The sequence below is a fragment of the Halictus rubicundus genome, chromosome 18, assembly GCF_050948215.1.
Source record: "Halictus rubicundus isolate RS-2024b chromosome 18, iyHalRubi1_principal, whole genome shotgun sequence".
Classification (NCBI taxonomy): domain Eukaryota; kingdom Metazoa; phylum Arthropoda; class Insecta; order Hymenoptera; family Halictidae; genus Halictus; species Halictus rubicundus.
The window spans coordinates 2,341,178-2,357,202 of NC_135166.1; the positions used below are offsets into that span (position 1 = coordinate 2,341,178).

Here is a 16,025-nt window from a genome sequence, read left to right on the forward strand (position 1 = left end):
AAAAGTCGAGGTTTCAATGCGAGGAATTCACTGGTTGAAAAGTTACGCGTGTCCAAAGTCGAGCGTGAATTCCTCGCCTTAAAACTTCGATCTTTGGCATTCTCTCGTCAAGATCTACAGGATTATGTAAAAGAAAGTTGAACATTTCTGGTCCCAGAAGGTGAAGTTTCGAGAGAAGATTTTCTAGAAAGAGCTTTTTAATGGCGCACCGACCGAATCGATCGTAAGCAAGCTGTTCACGTTAGAATCCGTCTAATTTCGAGAAAGTAAGTGGAACGCGACAGAATCAGGTACGTCAAATCCCGCAAACGAAGTGTCGGACATGTAAACGATGTTGCTCACATGGTTGTATCATACTGTTTCAAGCCTGTCCAGTTTTTCCCCAGCACCGCAACGAACCACCTCCGTCGCACAGACTTCGTTTTTGTCAATGTGATTCCGTGTACGAACGTGTATGTGACTACAGAATGGTGTTTCTCTTTCTAACTCGATCACCCGCGCGACAAACACCGAGAGAAACAACTTTCGGAAAGCAGCGATTCACAGAGTAAATATAGATCTTCTGGCCGGCTGGATCGCTCTCGAAGTGTGCGAGGCTTGATCGAACTAACGCTTTACGAACGGAGACACCCCGATCGCGTTTTCCCTTTCGTTAATTGAATGCGTTGCCGAACGTGGAATTCACTGCGGTCGCATTCTGTTTCGCACGGACGTTTCCCCGTGAAAAACGACCTCGAAATTTCTGCGAAAACGATTCGCAGAACTGTGACTGCGCGTTCTGCGAGGAGCGTTCGAAACAAATTGCTTTGAAACATTCCGACCAATCTGAAACATACAAATCGAGCGCACAAGTGTCCCGATACTCGGCAAATTCTCACAAATTCTGTATTTGTACCGCAAACGATGCAAAAATATTTGAACCACTTTTCTACTGAGCTATATTATATTTTATCAGCATCTCCAAATTTAAACTCTTTTAATAATGGACCGATTTATGGCGCGTACACTGTCTTTTTTTTTCAAGTTTCTTTGTCGCGTTACTTTCTTTGGCTGCATCCTCTTTCGTAAAGTGTTTCAACGGAATTCGCGGTGCGCATCGATCGCTGGTTAACACACGATCCCGAAATGAAACCTGGACACGGGACGCGTCTCGCGACCACGCGTAGCGTACCGTCCGACTGCCATAAACGCCGCGCACGATCGGGAGAGTATACGTAATTCTCGGAGACACACGTCCCCCTCCTTTTTCTTAGAAGAGCATGTTGGTCGCAGCTCTTTTTTGCAAGTACTATCGCCTAACGCTTGCACACGTCGCATCTTTCAGCTTGTTTTCGCCATGATCGACTTCTCATTTGCCAAATAGCTATAGCCTAGCTGGAAGTATTACAAGTAGTATCAACAGCGATCGATGCTGCGATAGAACGAACGTTACCCGGCCGCGTTTCAGCCCAACGAGTAAATTACTTCTAACGTGATTCTCTATTAACCTAAATGGTTTCGGTGATCTGAGTGAGAGACCGTGAACTTTCCATAAACCCACCCCCACCCACACCCACGAACCCGATCACCAACCCCGGGAAACCTCAGTAACATAAACGGAACCAATCTTCTTGCACTGTTGACATTCTTGTTTTGACTCTGAGACCCTGAACGACGGCCCAGGGTGGGGCTGAAGGCGCCGGTTTTCCCGTTAAAAATGTCGTACAAAGGTGCAGTGAATTCTCGATATATGTCGCCGAGGCCTCGGTGATAAACGTCGCGGAATTATCCCCACTATCGGCGGGATATATCCCGTGAGGGACGAAGCTCGAGGAGTATAAACATAAACACACGGCTCGGGTATGTCTCCTGCACGATACAAGTCACTGGCAAGACCCGTGATCTTGACATATATCGAGAAATCACTATACTACGAATTATTTTCGCAGAGTTTTTCGTCTCTTTATCGAGTGGTAACGAACACGAGGCGTTAGTCGAGCAAGGTAAAATTAAAAATTAATATTTATTTGACAAATCCTTGCTGATACGCGAATACCAATTCAGAGAAAATGAAAATCGGTACTTTTCCCCCACCCTGGCCAGCCCTGTTGTCCGAATAATAACGATGTTCGATGTCATTTCACCGATTTCATACAGAATCACTAATACCGACTAGCGACCGTACGTAACACGTTCTGCAAGGTTCGTTCAAGGACGCGAGTAACCGCAACTCGATTGTTTCTACGCCAACAGATTTTCGTTCGAGCACAATTCGACTATGATCCGCTGGAGGACGAGCTGATCCCGTGTGCGCAGGCCGGGATCGCGTTCAAGACCGGCGACATCCTGCAGATCATCAGCAAGGACGATCACTATTGGTGGCAGGCGCAGAAGGACAACGCGGCGGGTTCCGCGGGCCTGATACCTTCGCCTGAACTCCAGGAACGGCGAATCGCTTACATGGCGATGGAGAAGAACAAACAAGAACAAGGTAAAATGTTGCACCGGTTGATCGTTCAAACGTGACAAATTCCGGATTCATACTGACGGTCCTGTATGTGTTGGAACCGTGTGTGCCATAGTCTCCCGACCGGAAACGGCCTTTGCGAAAATCGTGTGGTCGTGGTGGACAAGCTTCGTATACTGAGTTTGCAGTTAGAGTGAACTCTGGTAGTGCAATCTCGTTGCGTAAAATATTTGCTGAACATCAGGAAATTTTGTTTCCACGGTCACGAGGAAATAGTAGTCCTACACGATCTATGTCATAGTTCGGTCCCGAGGAAATAGTAGTCCTACACGATCTATGTCACAGTTCGGTCCCGTGGAAATAGTAGTCCTACACGATCTATGTCATAGTTCGGTCCCGAGGATTGGACTTGGATCGAAACTTTGCTGTAAATTAGAAACCACGCGGATTTAAATGGCACAACGATGCAATTGGTGACCAATCCACTTTCCGGATTGAAAAGGAAAATGTGTAATAAGAATTTGCAACTAGCGTTGGCTTTTATAACAAATTTCGCACGAAGAAAATTGCAACGAGGATGCACTGGTAATTCCTGGCGAATTCTATTTCCAACGTAAACTCGCAAAATAAATAGACCTCGTTGCAGATTAATTGAATGAAAATCGTGTAGCTATAGCGATTCGGGCTACATTCGAGGAGAAACATGTTTGTTGTCGGAGACAGCGATATTCGTTCAAGATACGAAGCAGATTAGCAGAGTATGCATCAGATTGCTTGGAACACTACTATTGGTCGCAGTTCTGAATTGTTTTTCGTCTTTCGTACCAGCGATGATCAATCATCATTAACTTTCACGATGGTTTCGTATACCAGGAAAGAGTTTTATTTTTTCTTTTTTTATTAAACTTTCAGCGTAAGATCGAATGATTTGCTTAGGGTAATCATAGGTTCCAGCAGATCGCATTGTATATAATCAAATGAGATTTCGATGAAATTGATATACCGTCGCGTTTTACCATTGCCTTTATCGATCCATTCTCAAACCTATCACGTTTAATTCTTCGATTTGTCTCCACTATTCTCGCTACTGTCATGAAACGAATGTGCTGGTGAACATGATGTCATGTATGTGTTATTAGCTGTGCGCAGGTTGTCAATGAAGCATGTAGTATCGTTTGATGTCAGTCATTTTTACCGTAAGAACCATACGAAGGTCGTTCTTTCTCGGACGAATCAATCAGCTCGGAAATAAATGATCGAAAAATCGACTCGACCTTCTGTCGACCTATAATTGTATTCTTAAAAAAAAAAAAGAAAAACCATTAACGCGAAATAATTTACGATTCGTACGTTTCATTGTAACGTAGCTACACCGCCGACCGTAATGTCCGAGATTAATTTAAGAGTCTTACAATTAAAGTGTCATTGCTATTTCTATTTCAGATATGAATGTTTCGCAATTAGGATTCTCTGATAGCTTCTTCTTAGAAAACGTTCAACATTGTTCGTAAAGTAGTGTGTTTCTGTTCCCCTCATTTGGTAAACTAATCCTTACGACTTAGTGATTTTGTTTAAAAAAAGAATAGAGTAATAGATCATAGTCTGACATATTTATATCTGTCATATTCGTTTCTTTTGTTTCTTTTTTTTTTTTAAGTACACGCATGAAGGAAACGGATAAAGTTCGACAATTACCGAACGATGGTGGATGTGTATAGTTAAAATCGTTCACAAACTACTGCTCCAAAAGTGCAATTTCACATACGCGCCTAGTCACTAGCGTGCAATGACAATGTTTCCAACAAGAATTCCGAAAATTAATTACGGATAACACCTGTCCGAGATTTTCTCTGTCGCAAAATTTCACGTCCGGTCAAAAGTTCAACAAATTCGGGAAAAAAAGCGATACGTGTAACGAGCGGACAGGAGGCATACAAGTAGCGCACACTTAAGTGTCCGGACCGAGGTCCCATTTTCGTTGGAATCGGTGGGGGTCAGCGGCGGACACTTAAGCGTGCACCACTGTATTCTGCGATTAGTTGCGAGTAAGCTATCGTTGGGGTCTCGAGAGAATAGGCTTCTGGCACCGCCCAATCCCCGCCCTTGCTCGCGTGACCTTCAGATATGCCCTAGGTCAACATAGCGTTCCGATAATTGTCATGTGGACAATTCAAAATGTCCTCCATCTCTCTTTTTATCCCGACACGTATCATCTCTCGCGCTGCAGACCCTAACTAGTAACCTAATCAGCGGACAGCTGATTGGCCTAACCTCTTTTCTCCGGACGCCAACGATGCAAGCTGTGTGAAATTCGGGAGAGAAAGCTTAGCATTGCTAATTGGAGAGGTGTTCGAACGATAGCGAGACGCGGTACGGTAGCTCGAGGATAAATAATTAGCTGCAGTGATACACTTGTTGTTGTGTGTTGTGCGGGGCTAGATGCTGAAGGAGAAGGAGGATGTTCTTCTCACACCGAAGGCTGCGACGGTTCGACAGGTATGACTCTGCCTTCAGGTATACAGTGCCGTAGAGTCACGTAGAACCGTGTAGTCCGCATGAAGTACAAAATACTCGTTCCGTGCTTTCAATGCACGCATTAATTCGACGGGAGTTTCCGAGGATACGCTTCACCGTAGCCGACCAATACAGGGAACGACTCGGTGAAAATCCACGTGTTCGGAGAAACAAGAACAAAAGAACAAACACGGCAAAAAAAAAAACCCGCGAGCTAAAACCGGCCCGATATCGATTCACCGTGCGAACTATCAACAAAAAGACCTTTTCCAACACGAGCGAGCAATCATTCGACGCGCCTCATCGTCACGAATCACCTGGACTTGGCATAGTCAGCGATGCTTCCCTGATTGTACGCGTTCCACACAGCGTCTTCCCGATACATGTCCACGACACGGGTCTAGCCAGTGACAAGAATCGGGCAGGAGATATTATTTCGGGGTTTCTCTTCTTCTTTTATCGGCTAGACGCTTGGGACATATATCGAGAAAACACACTCCGCACACCCCCACAGTCTTCGCTACGAAAACTACCGAAACCATAAACTACGCGTCGTTGTTGAATCGCTTTTGAAATTTGCCGAGAAAAAAAAAAATGAAGGAAACTTTTAGCTCCGACTCCGACGAGGTGTACTCACATGTTGGCGCTTTGTTGGATCAAATTACTATACTGTTACTGTGTACGCTTCTGTTACCAGTCTGTGCATTATTAATTAATGATTGATATTCGATATTAGGAATGATTGTATGGGCATGTTACACGTAATCCGGTTGAAAACGTTCGCCGCTGTTCCAGAGTCGCGTACAACTCTGCGGGGGTGTCATTGCATTATGTTTCTCGTCGATCATTTCGAGCAAGCAAAAACCGGCTTCTTACATGAAACACACGAGCAACGATGATTCCGCTTCAGGATCTGAACGTTCCGCTGCGAGCACGGTTCGGTCGATCGCGCGCTAAATTCGAACGAGTTTAATCGGACCTTGGTAATATTAGTGCCCCGTGGTATTAGAGATCCTGATAGAGCTATCATGCTGGCGAGATATTGTGCTAAACGCCGGTGCAACAGTCGACCAACATTTTCATCCTGCAGTAGCTGATAATATCAAAGTACAGATTGACTCGCAATCTGTCGGCGCAAATTCGATCGCGAGACACAAGTTTTCACAATTATTTAGCGTGATTAATAACCCCGCGGATTTACGGGAAAATTGAGAAAAATCTCGCAATATTTAAATATTGTTATTTCCAACCCCTTAAAATTCTTAGGAAAAGAGGGGATGTAGCCCCCATTTTGCAATTAATTCGAATAAAAATCCCTCGTAATTCCGAAATTGTCACTTCTCATGAAAATGTCCAGGCCAGCGATTAAAATTCTCTTTCGCATCTCGCAATTAATTCGAATGGAAAATTAATTAATTCGATAAAAAAATCCCGGGTAATTCTGAGGTTTTTATTGTTCGGTTGGAAAAATTTGTTCTCGCATCGTCGAAGGTGTGCCGACGTTTTGCCGAAGAATGCAACCAACTGTCTCTAGTCATTTTCACTAGGCAATCGTCCATGTTTGAGACATCGTTCCCCCACGAGACGAGTTCGCTTTTTCCTTGTTAGTCGCATCGGGCAAGCTCGGCGAAGATCGCGTTTAACGTCGAACCCGAGAAACGCAAGTTTTATTGGCAACTCGTAGGACACACTGTTTCCATAGACAGAGAGACGGGAGAACAATTTCTTTCTTTTTTTTTTTCTTTTTCTTTTTCTTTTTCTGTCCGTGAACATCGACGAAACGGTAGAGAGTCTCTTTGCTTAACTCGACTGATTGTGTGCAGCAAGAATACTCTTCGCGACACGAAACATGTTTTCTCGCGGCGTGCTTCGAATGCATGCTCTCGCTACGTTTCATGCACTTACGCTTGTCTCACACGATTCCACTCGCAAGCACATCGTCACAGCATCGTCATGATGACAGTTTGAACGAGAGCTCGCCTCTAATTACATCGATCTCTGAAAAACGCCGTTCAATTTCCGTTCGACGATTAACCGTTCAGCGACGAATTTGAAAAATGTCAAAAAACTGGGGGAAAGTTAACGAAGAGAGAGTGAAGAATCGATCGATAAATTTACAGGTGATTTTTCCCATTTTGTGAATTTCGTAAGCCTCTGGAAAAAAATCCGAAACGAATTGAAAAAGGCTTCGTCTCCATTTTGAAATTTTACGGTCCTCTCATTTCCCATGGAAATTGTTAACACTTTACCGACCGGAAACAGGCCTCCCAATGATTATGTTACATCAAAAAGAAATTTCGTGGTAATTGGTTCGTTGGCTGAGTACGGCGAATTCGTTCAAAGTCATCATGATCGTGCTCTGATCGCGACACCAGTTTTCAAGGTCTACGCATTAGACTACCCGGTAGTCCTCTTCTTTTATCTTGTGACCTGCTGGAACACCCATCTCACTGTGGGAATCCCACTTCCCTCCTTTATGGTTATGGCTTCTATGTAAACTGGCTGACTGAATGAAATCTCTTTTACCATTTAGACAAGAATACGCTTACACGGAGATTGACATATTTCTACGGAGTAGCTCTTTACTTCTATTGCGCGTACAATGCTAATTGTTCGAACGTTTCGAGGAGGATGCTGACTAGCATAGAGACTGCTAAATGTTTGAAATACAGCCTATATATATATATATATATATCACACGTCACACTTTGAATTAAAGGAACGTGCGTTATGAATGTCATAGTAATTAATAATATACATATATTATATACATATATACATATATACATATATTATATATATATTATATAATGCAAACTACTTCTTCTGTTTTATTTTCATCTGTACATGTTCACGGAATAATTTCTGTCGTCGATAATGTACAGCGATTTCTCTATATATGTCGCCAAGGCATGGATGATAAACGTCGCGGAATTATCCCCACTACCGCGGAGTATACCCCGAAGCTCGACAAACTTCGGACGCCGAGGAATGTAGACGTAACACGGCTATTGACATATATCGTTGCTGACATATATCGAGAATTCACTGTACTCTTTGTCTATTCTAATCGACTTTCTGGTTATATTCAGGAGTACCTTAGCACGTTCACTGTCAAACGAAATGATGATCTTCCTCATTTTGAAATTGCACATTGAACAGTTGCAAAAGAATTCTAAAAATTTGATTTGTTTATCGCATCGACAGTGGGACTATTTTTCTACGGCAGTGAACGTGTTAACGCGTGGAAGAAATTGTAAGAATGGGTTTGACACATTTAATTCTACGACTTTCAAAAAATAATTAGCGTCTCTCAATTTCGGCTTGGAATTTCAACAATATTTTGTACGAACTAAATCCATTTTTTCAACGTTGTTCCCGTGTTACAAGAAAACAGCTTGCATACATTGTTCTCTTTACAGTTGAATATTTCTGTAAATAATTTCGCTAGAGTTACACCGAATAATTAAAGGGTCGTGTAACGTAGTATTTTATAAAAGAAAACAAAAAGAAACATGGCTCGTTGAAGCTGATCGGTAGCATTAGAGAAACTATTTGAAGAAATTTTGTTCTCGATTATTTCTTAGTTCTTTGACGAGTATAGATGAATATGTTGGCAGTTGACGAGTTAAATACGATGAGAATAATTGATTTGTTAGTTTGTTTGTTAGTTCTGTTGTCTGGTAATGCAGCATAAACGACGATATAGGTAATACTCTACAGAGATTTGCAAAAATTGGACCAGGGTCCGTTTCGTTGCAGAATATTTTATAACCGGTCTCTAAGTACCCAGATTAATTTGAAATATGTGATTAACGGATGTTTCACGTTTCCAGTGAATTGCTCAATATTTGGCCGAAAAAAGAAGCAATACAAGGATAAGTATCTCGCAAAACACAACGCAGTGTTTGACCAGCTGGATCTGGTCACCTACGAGGAGGTCGTGAAGCTACCCTGTAAGTTAAACATTTGTCTCTATCGTTACATGAAAAAACAGCTTACCTGTACACGTATACGTATGTCGTATAGTTTTTTTTTTGTCGGACCATTTTCTCTTAATTTATCGCTAATACTTTTGTATTGTGTCAACAGACCCTGCATTCCAACGGAAAACACTAGTCTTATTAGGAGCTCATGGTGTTGGTCGTCGGCATATAAAAAATACGATCATCGCGAAGCATCCCGACAAATACGCCTATCCTATTCCACGTAAGTAGAAAAACAGGCTTTCCCTTCTTCTTTTTTTTGGAATTTGAATCAATTTGTTTTCCTTCGAGGAACTAATTCATTTCCTACGCCGAATATTTGGTTCCCTTTTTTTTTTTTTTTGAAAGTTTCTTTCGAAGCGACCTTATTATCGATCAACAACAACGATGGAATGTTGTTTTGCAGATACAACGAGGCCTCCGCGGAACGACGAAGAGAATGGTCGCAATTACTATTTCGTATCGCACGAAGAGATGATGGCTGACATAGCAGACAATGAATACCTCGAATACGGTGAGTGGAAAAGTCATCTTGAACAGTGCTGGTTGATCGAATTAGCTAGTGATTGAATAATATTTGTTGTTCTAGGCACACACGAAGATGCCATGTACGGAACAAAGCTCGAAACGATTCGCAAAATCCATGAAGAAGGAAGGGTGGCCATATTGGATGTCGAACCACAAGCCTTGAAAGTGTTACGCACGGCTGAATTTGCGCCTTATGTCGTTTTCATCGCTGCTCCAGTATTCCAGAACATGACCGACGTAAGTGCCGTGCATCGATCGTTAATCTCTCCTGGTGATGAAGCTAACTATTGCCACGGGGTTAACTAGTTAGACGATTAATCGACCATTGACGAGATTATGAAGCCTCGGCACTTCCACTTAACCAGAAATTCGCTACCCTAACTTAAATTGTTTGTGTCGCGAATCGTTGCGGGAAAAAATTCATCAGAATCACGTTTCTATTAATATTTCTATTAGTCTTTGGTGTGCGCAGGAAATTTCAAACTAAAAAATGCTTTACAATCAGAAACGCAAGTGCAAAAACTTTAATGAACTTCTTCAATGGCTGAGAAAGTTTGCCAAACAAATTTTTCTAGTAGGAAGAAATTCGTAAACTTTGTTTTTCTTTATTGCTTGCGTAAGTTACCAAAAAGGAATGTTTTGAAAACCACGAACACACCTTGTATTACCACAGTAGAGTTACCACTTTACCGACCGGTCTACATTGACTTTACCGACAGTGGTCTGACTCTAACCGGTAACGACCTCTGGCAGATGACGTGTTAAAGTCGCGCAGCACCCTGTGGACGGTGGTACAGCTGGGCATTTTTGGTTGCAGTGCGACGGGAGCCTGGAGAGACTAGCGAAGGAATCGGACTCGCTGAAGCAGGTGTACGGGCACTTCTTCGACCTGACCATCGTGAACAACGACATCGAGGACACGATCGCGCAGCTGGAGGCCGCGATCGAACGGGTCCATACGACACCGCAATGGGTGCCAGTGTCCTGGGTCTACTGACAGCGAACCACGCCAGTCCGTCACATCAACATCGCAGACTGCAACGGCTCGTCGAACGTGAAGCTATGATCGTCGGATCGCGATCCACCGAACGGCCGGTCGGAGAATCTTGAAAATCGCAATCGTTTCGCGGGGAGCACGGTGACGTTCCCTGCACGGGACCGCAGCTATTCGCGGTGCTCGCTGAATATCGGAAATACCGTGGCCAATTCGGGACAGACAGGCGCGTACATATACGTCGGACCAATCGAACGAACAAACGAATGATACATTTCACCGTCGATCCTGCGACCGATCTCTGTGTAGCACGATAATATCGCGAGGGCGTCACTTTGGCCGTGTGTTCACGAAGAATTATTTTCTCCAATTGATGATGCTGCTGCTGATGTCGCTGCTGCTGCTGTCGCCGCCGCCGCTGCCACCGCTGCTGCTGTTGCCGCTGTCGAATCAACATTATTGATTACTCTATATTGTTCGTCGCTGTGTATCGTTCGGGTGGAGAGAGGCAAAGAGACAAAGCTGGGTGTGTTGCGGCCTCGGGGCGCAGAACACGACAATCAAAATAACGCAAGGAGAAAACACAAAACGATCCAGATAATCAGCGTTCCTCGGATCGGAACGTATCCCCCTCGAGGTGCATTTAAGAGGATCGGACAACACGATCGCACACGCGTGAAAAATGAAACGGTCAACGTTCCCCGAAGACTCTTCGGCGATCACAGAGCTTTCTCTCTTTCTCTCTCCACGGCCCGATCTCGCCTTGTTTTTAGTTTTTCTTTCCACTTTTCTTCTCTCTGTGTCCTGGTCTCCGGACTTCCGTTCTTTCGTTTCGCATTTTCCTTCTCGAGACATTCCCGGTGCCGTCGATTATCACGTACACACACGTACACACGGCATTTCTTCGTCGCATGTTCGCCGTCAGTCGTCGACACGATTAACGAGGCGAACGAGAGCGACGGGAACCGTGCAAAGTATTTACCAAAGAGTTATCGAACGAGCACAATCCGCGAAGCACCCGCGATTCCTCCATCGGACGCAGATTCAGGGAATAAAACAATGACAAATTATCGGTATGGTGTGGGCGCGGGGGTACGGGGGGCGGGGGGTTGTTGGTTCAAAAGACGAGGGAACGGTCGTTCGAGCTGTTCGTGAATGTCGACCGAGTGAACAACACACACTTGTACCGTTTATCCGAGAAATCTGTCAATCGACTATCCGTAAAGAGAAAACCTATTATTGCCTCTTATCGTACTCTCTTGTAAACTATTTACACACGAAGTGAAGAAAAACTAGGACAGCGCTGGTCGATAGTCTAAACCCACCGTTAAAAATAGTCAATCCGTTCAAGTTGAAGGTACATTGGACTATCGACAAAACTAGTCGTTTACTTGTAATTTTAAGCAGTAGGAGAATCTTCGCCGATTTCGTCTAGTACTTCGAATACACGTCTACGACGAGGCTCTCGCCGTCATCGACGACAGCCTACGTTCGGGTATATGCGCGAGCGCTACTCTTCTTTGAATCGCGTCTCTTTTCTCGTTCCGTTTCGACACACTGTCCTGTTCGAAAGACTTTTCCGTTTCTTTCCGTTGTTTCTCACGAAAGCCCCTTTTCGGTTCGCGTCAAACCCGCCCAGTCCGCCAAACCTTCAGAGTTTGCCAAAAAACGTACGCACTTGTCGCGAGCAAAACGCTGTTCATTTTGGTTACGAGATCCGCACTGCAAGAAACTCGAACTCGGCACGAGTTTGCGCGACAAATTTTCTCGATCGACTCGAGTTTACATTGGTTTCGAAGCAATAAGTGTTTAATTTCGACCATCGTGTACATAGAGCGTCAGGCAAAATTAAATGTTACGCTTCAGTGTGAGACAAATTGTGAGGCAAAGGGTTAAGGAAGGGAATCTAGAAGCAGATCTGACCTTGCTCTAAACGTGCGAGCTCAGGGGCGTTTGCAACTGATGGTTCGCGAGCTTCCGGTGCACGAGGCCCTAACTCTGGAAGGGAGGGGTTGTAGGGGTCACGGCTCGAGCGTCGGCAGCGCGCGACCAATCAGTAGCTCGGGTCAGCTGTAAGAGGACGCGTCGGAAGTAGAAACGGATCAAACTTCTGAGGCATCTTTTTGGCAAAAATCATGCGCCAGCGTTTAGAGTCAACGGAGCGTTTGCTCAGCCTTTGCCCGAGATTCGCTCCCTTAGAACAAGGTATGGTTCGCTCATGTTATCAACAACGTTTGTTCGGGTTTTGCCTCGGATGTGTGTATCAATAAAATTTGTCGGAACGCAAGCGAATGCCGAGTTCGATACGAAAGCGGACGGATCAGGATTTGCCTGGAAATTGGTAGGAAATCGGGAGCAAATTGCTTGCTTAGGATAGCAACTAATCCCCACCGCGATGTCCATCGAAGAACCGTTCGACGACGCCGCTGTTTCGAAGCTGCGAACGAGCTTCGGACGTCTTCGAGAATATGGCGGCCGCGGTTTTCGATCGGACTGGTTTTCTGGTGAGTTACGCTCCGCACACGTCAAAAAACACACACGTACACACCGTCGACGGGATATGAAATAAAAAGAAGAAGAAGAAGAAAAGAAAGAGAAAGACGTAAAAAGAATATCACTCGGTTCGCATTGCACCCTTGTACAAAGCGCATAACTGAATGACGAAGTAACAAAACGTGGTTTACTATACGATATTTATAAACACGTAAACTCAAGTAAATAGATAGAATATACCAGCCGTAATGAAATAATACGAAACACCGTCTTCTCGCGTTAACTGGAGAACACGGGGAGTAAAAAAATGGATAAGAAAATACAAATCAATTGTAGAACACGTACACACACACACACCAGGCGCACGCACATAGCGACATACATACCCGACATACGTACCGTACATACAGAGAGATAGCTCTACACGTACACACACAGAGGAGACAGAGAGGGGACACACGTGGCGCACAAATTGGTACGCGCGTGTAACACGTAAACGGTGAAACTATACACACGACTCAGAATACTATTCTACATACATAAGGAGAAGAGAAAACAAAAAAAAAAGAAGCATACAACGCGGATCCACGAGATATACAGATTTAACGATTAGGTAATTAATTAAAGAAGCGATTCAATAAATTAATTGTGCAACTAATTAATACTGAATTACTAGAAGACTAATTAGAGAGAAAATTTGCATATGCAACCCATAGCACGAAGGAGTGAATGCTTGTACGGACGGGGTATGGTGTGAATCTCTTGCAGTCGCGATCCCATAAAAAACGATGCGATCGGCACTCGCGCGGCTTTGTTCAGAAATTGTTCGATTACAGCTCAACTAACTTGTAAAGATCTCGAATAAATATACGCACACACGAATAATACACGCATACACTGTTCCGCGTGGCCCGCGGACCGCGTGTACTCACACGACACGTTTTACTCTGTTCTTCCTAATCGAACACGCGCGCGCTGTATTTACTTAGAGAAAGAAAGAAAGAAAGAGAGAGAGAGAGAGAGAGAGAGAGAGAGAGAGAGAGATTGCGCGGGCGCGTGCATTGATCCTTCGTTGAAGCGAGATTAACAATCCGGTTTAAATACGGTTGTATGTACGCCGATGTACGGACAGATGAGAGATAGAGAGAGAGATAGTAATGTCACGGTGATGACACAGAGCAATGGGGAGGAAACAAATTGTGTAATTTAGGCGACGTCCGAGACGGAACCGCCGCGATTTAACTTGTCGACAAACGTGTTCCGAACAGGCCCAACTCGCACGAAGACAAGTCTGAAATCGTTAACTGACAAGAATCGTCGTGTGTAGAAGAAGATGATGATGATGATGAGAACAAAATACCCGTGGGGGAGATCGGTGCCCGGTATGAATCGTGTTTAGTGTGAGTGTGACGATACCATTCGTGGACGCAAAGATGAACGAACGAATCTTCGGTGATTTTGTAATATTTCTTATAAGTTGTAGCTGCCATATCCAGTAAAAACTAAGTACTAGGTGCGCTGAGTGGATTATCTGACGACGACTGTTACGATTAACGATTCCGATTGGGTTTGCCGATGATTAGGATGATTATAAGGATGTCGAGGATGGCTAGGGTGATGATAATGATGATGGTGATGATGATGATGATGACCGTGATTGATCCTATTGTGCTTCTGCAAGCGTGTGTCCGCGACTTTGAATGAGTTACGCTAAGATGTTGAAAGACGACGGGTCTAAAGAAAACAATAAACAGTTCATTACAATTATGTAATTATAAATAAGAGGAAGAGATGAAGAGTATTATAAACACGTTGTTAATTGAATTAATAAAACTAGCCCAAAGTGTCGAACGTGTTCTTTTTTCGCGCGCCTTCTCGTCCGTCGACGAAGTAAGTATTCCACGCTCCATTTTGGTTCTATTTTATTTATAATTTTCTCTACGTACACGTTGAACATTGTAATTTATTTGGTGATAAATAAAGAATATTAGTTACAACAGTTAATCTGTGTTCTTCTTTCTTCACCCTCCATATTAGAATTAAGTTAATTTCTTCGCGCCAAAATTTCGTGCCACCTCTTATGCTATCATGTTCTCCTAGTAGAAATCCGAAAAATTGGGAAAAATTTCGAAAATTTAACTTTGTATTAGGAGAACATGATAGCAAAGGAGGTGGCACGAATTTCAGTAGTACAAGTCAACGTCAAGTCAGACGCTCGAAAATTCTCGGAAATTAAGTGGTACAAGTCAACGACAAGCCAGACGGTCGAAATTTCAGAAAATTTTCGAAAATTTAACTTTTGTATTAGGAGAACATGATATCGAAGGAGGTATCCGAATTTCAGTAGTACAAGTCAACGTCAAGTCAGACGCTCGAAAATTCTCGGAATTGAGTGGTACAAGTCAACGACAAGCCAGACGGTCGAAATTTCAGAAAATTTTCGAAAATTTAACTTTTGTATTAGGAGAACATGATATCGAAGGAGGTATCCAAATTTCAGTAGTACAAGTCAACGTCAAGTCAGACGCTCGAAAATTCTCGGAAATTAAGTGGTACAAGTCAACGACAAGCCAGACGGTCGAAATTTCAGAAAATTTTCGAAAATTTAACTTTTGTATTAGGAGAACATGATATCGAAGGAGGTATCCGAATTTCAGTAGTACAAGTCAACGTCAAGTCAGACGCTCGAAAATTCTCGGAATTAAGTGGTACAAGTCAACGACAAGCCAGACGGTCGAAATTTCAGAAAATTTTCGAAAGTTTAACTTTTGTATTAGGAGAACATGATATCGAAGGAGGTATCCGAATTTCAGTAGTACAAGTCAACGTCAAGTCAGACGCACGAAAATTCTCGGAAATTTCAGTGGTACAAGTCAACGACAAGCCAGACGGTCGAAATTTCAGAAAATTTTCGAAAATTTAACTTTTGTATTAGGAGAACATGATATCGAAGGAGGTATCCGAATTTCAGTAGTACAAGTCAACGTCAAGTCAGACGCTCGAAAATTCTCGGAAATTTCAGTGGTACAAGTCAACGACAAGCCAGACGGTCGAAATTTCGGAA

At 43.5% G+C, this 16,025-nt stretch overlaps 1 protein-coding gene across 9 annotated transcripts in view; it reads left to right on the plus strand.

Annotated features, from left to right (window-relative positions):
- Window positions 1–13,225, plus strand: part of Cask (peripheral plasma membrane protein CASK) — a 219,728-nt gene extending 206,503 nt beyond the window's left edge. For 6 of the 9 annotated variants that reach the window (XM_076803655.1, XM_076803657.1, XM_076803656.1 and 3 more), the window contains 7 exons: window positions 2,233–2,470; window positions 4,886–4,942; window positions 8,797–8,916; window positions 9,053–9,169; window positions 9,353–9,460; window positions 9,536–9,711; window positions 10,292–13,225. In XM_076803655.1, the coding sequence (XP_076659770.1) occupies window positions 2,233–2,470; window positions 4,886–4,942; window positions 8,797–8,916; window positions 9,053–9,169; window positions 9,353–9,460; window positions 9,536–9,711; window positions 10,292–10,471 (996 nt within the window). In that variant the 3' untranslated portion in view covers window positions 10,472–13,225. The remainder of the gene's footprint in view (window positions 1–2,232; window positions 2,471–4,885; window positions 4,943–8,796; window positions 8,917–9,052; window positions 9,170–9,352; window positions 9,461–9,535; window positions 9,712–10,291) is intronic. The other 3 variants (XM_076803659.1, XM_076803660.1, XM_076803662.1) reach the window with 1 other exon arrangement.
- Window positions 13,226–16,025: the final 2,800 nt, after the last annotated feature.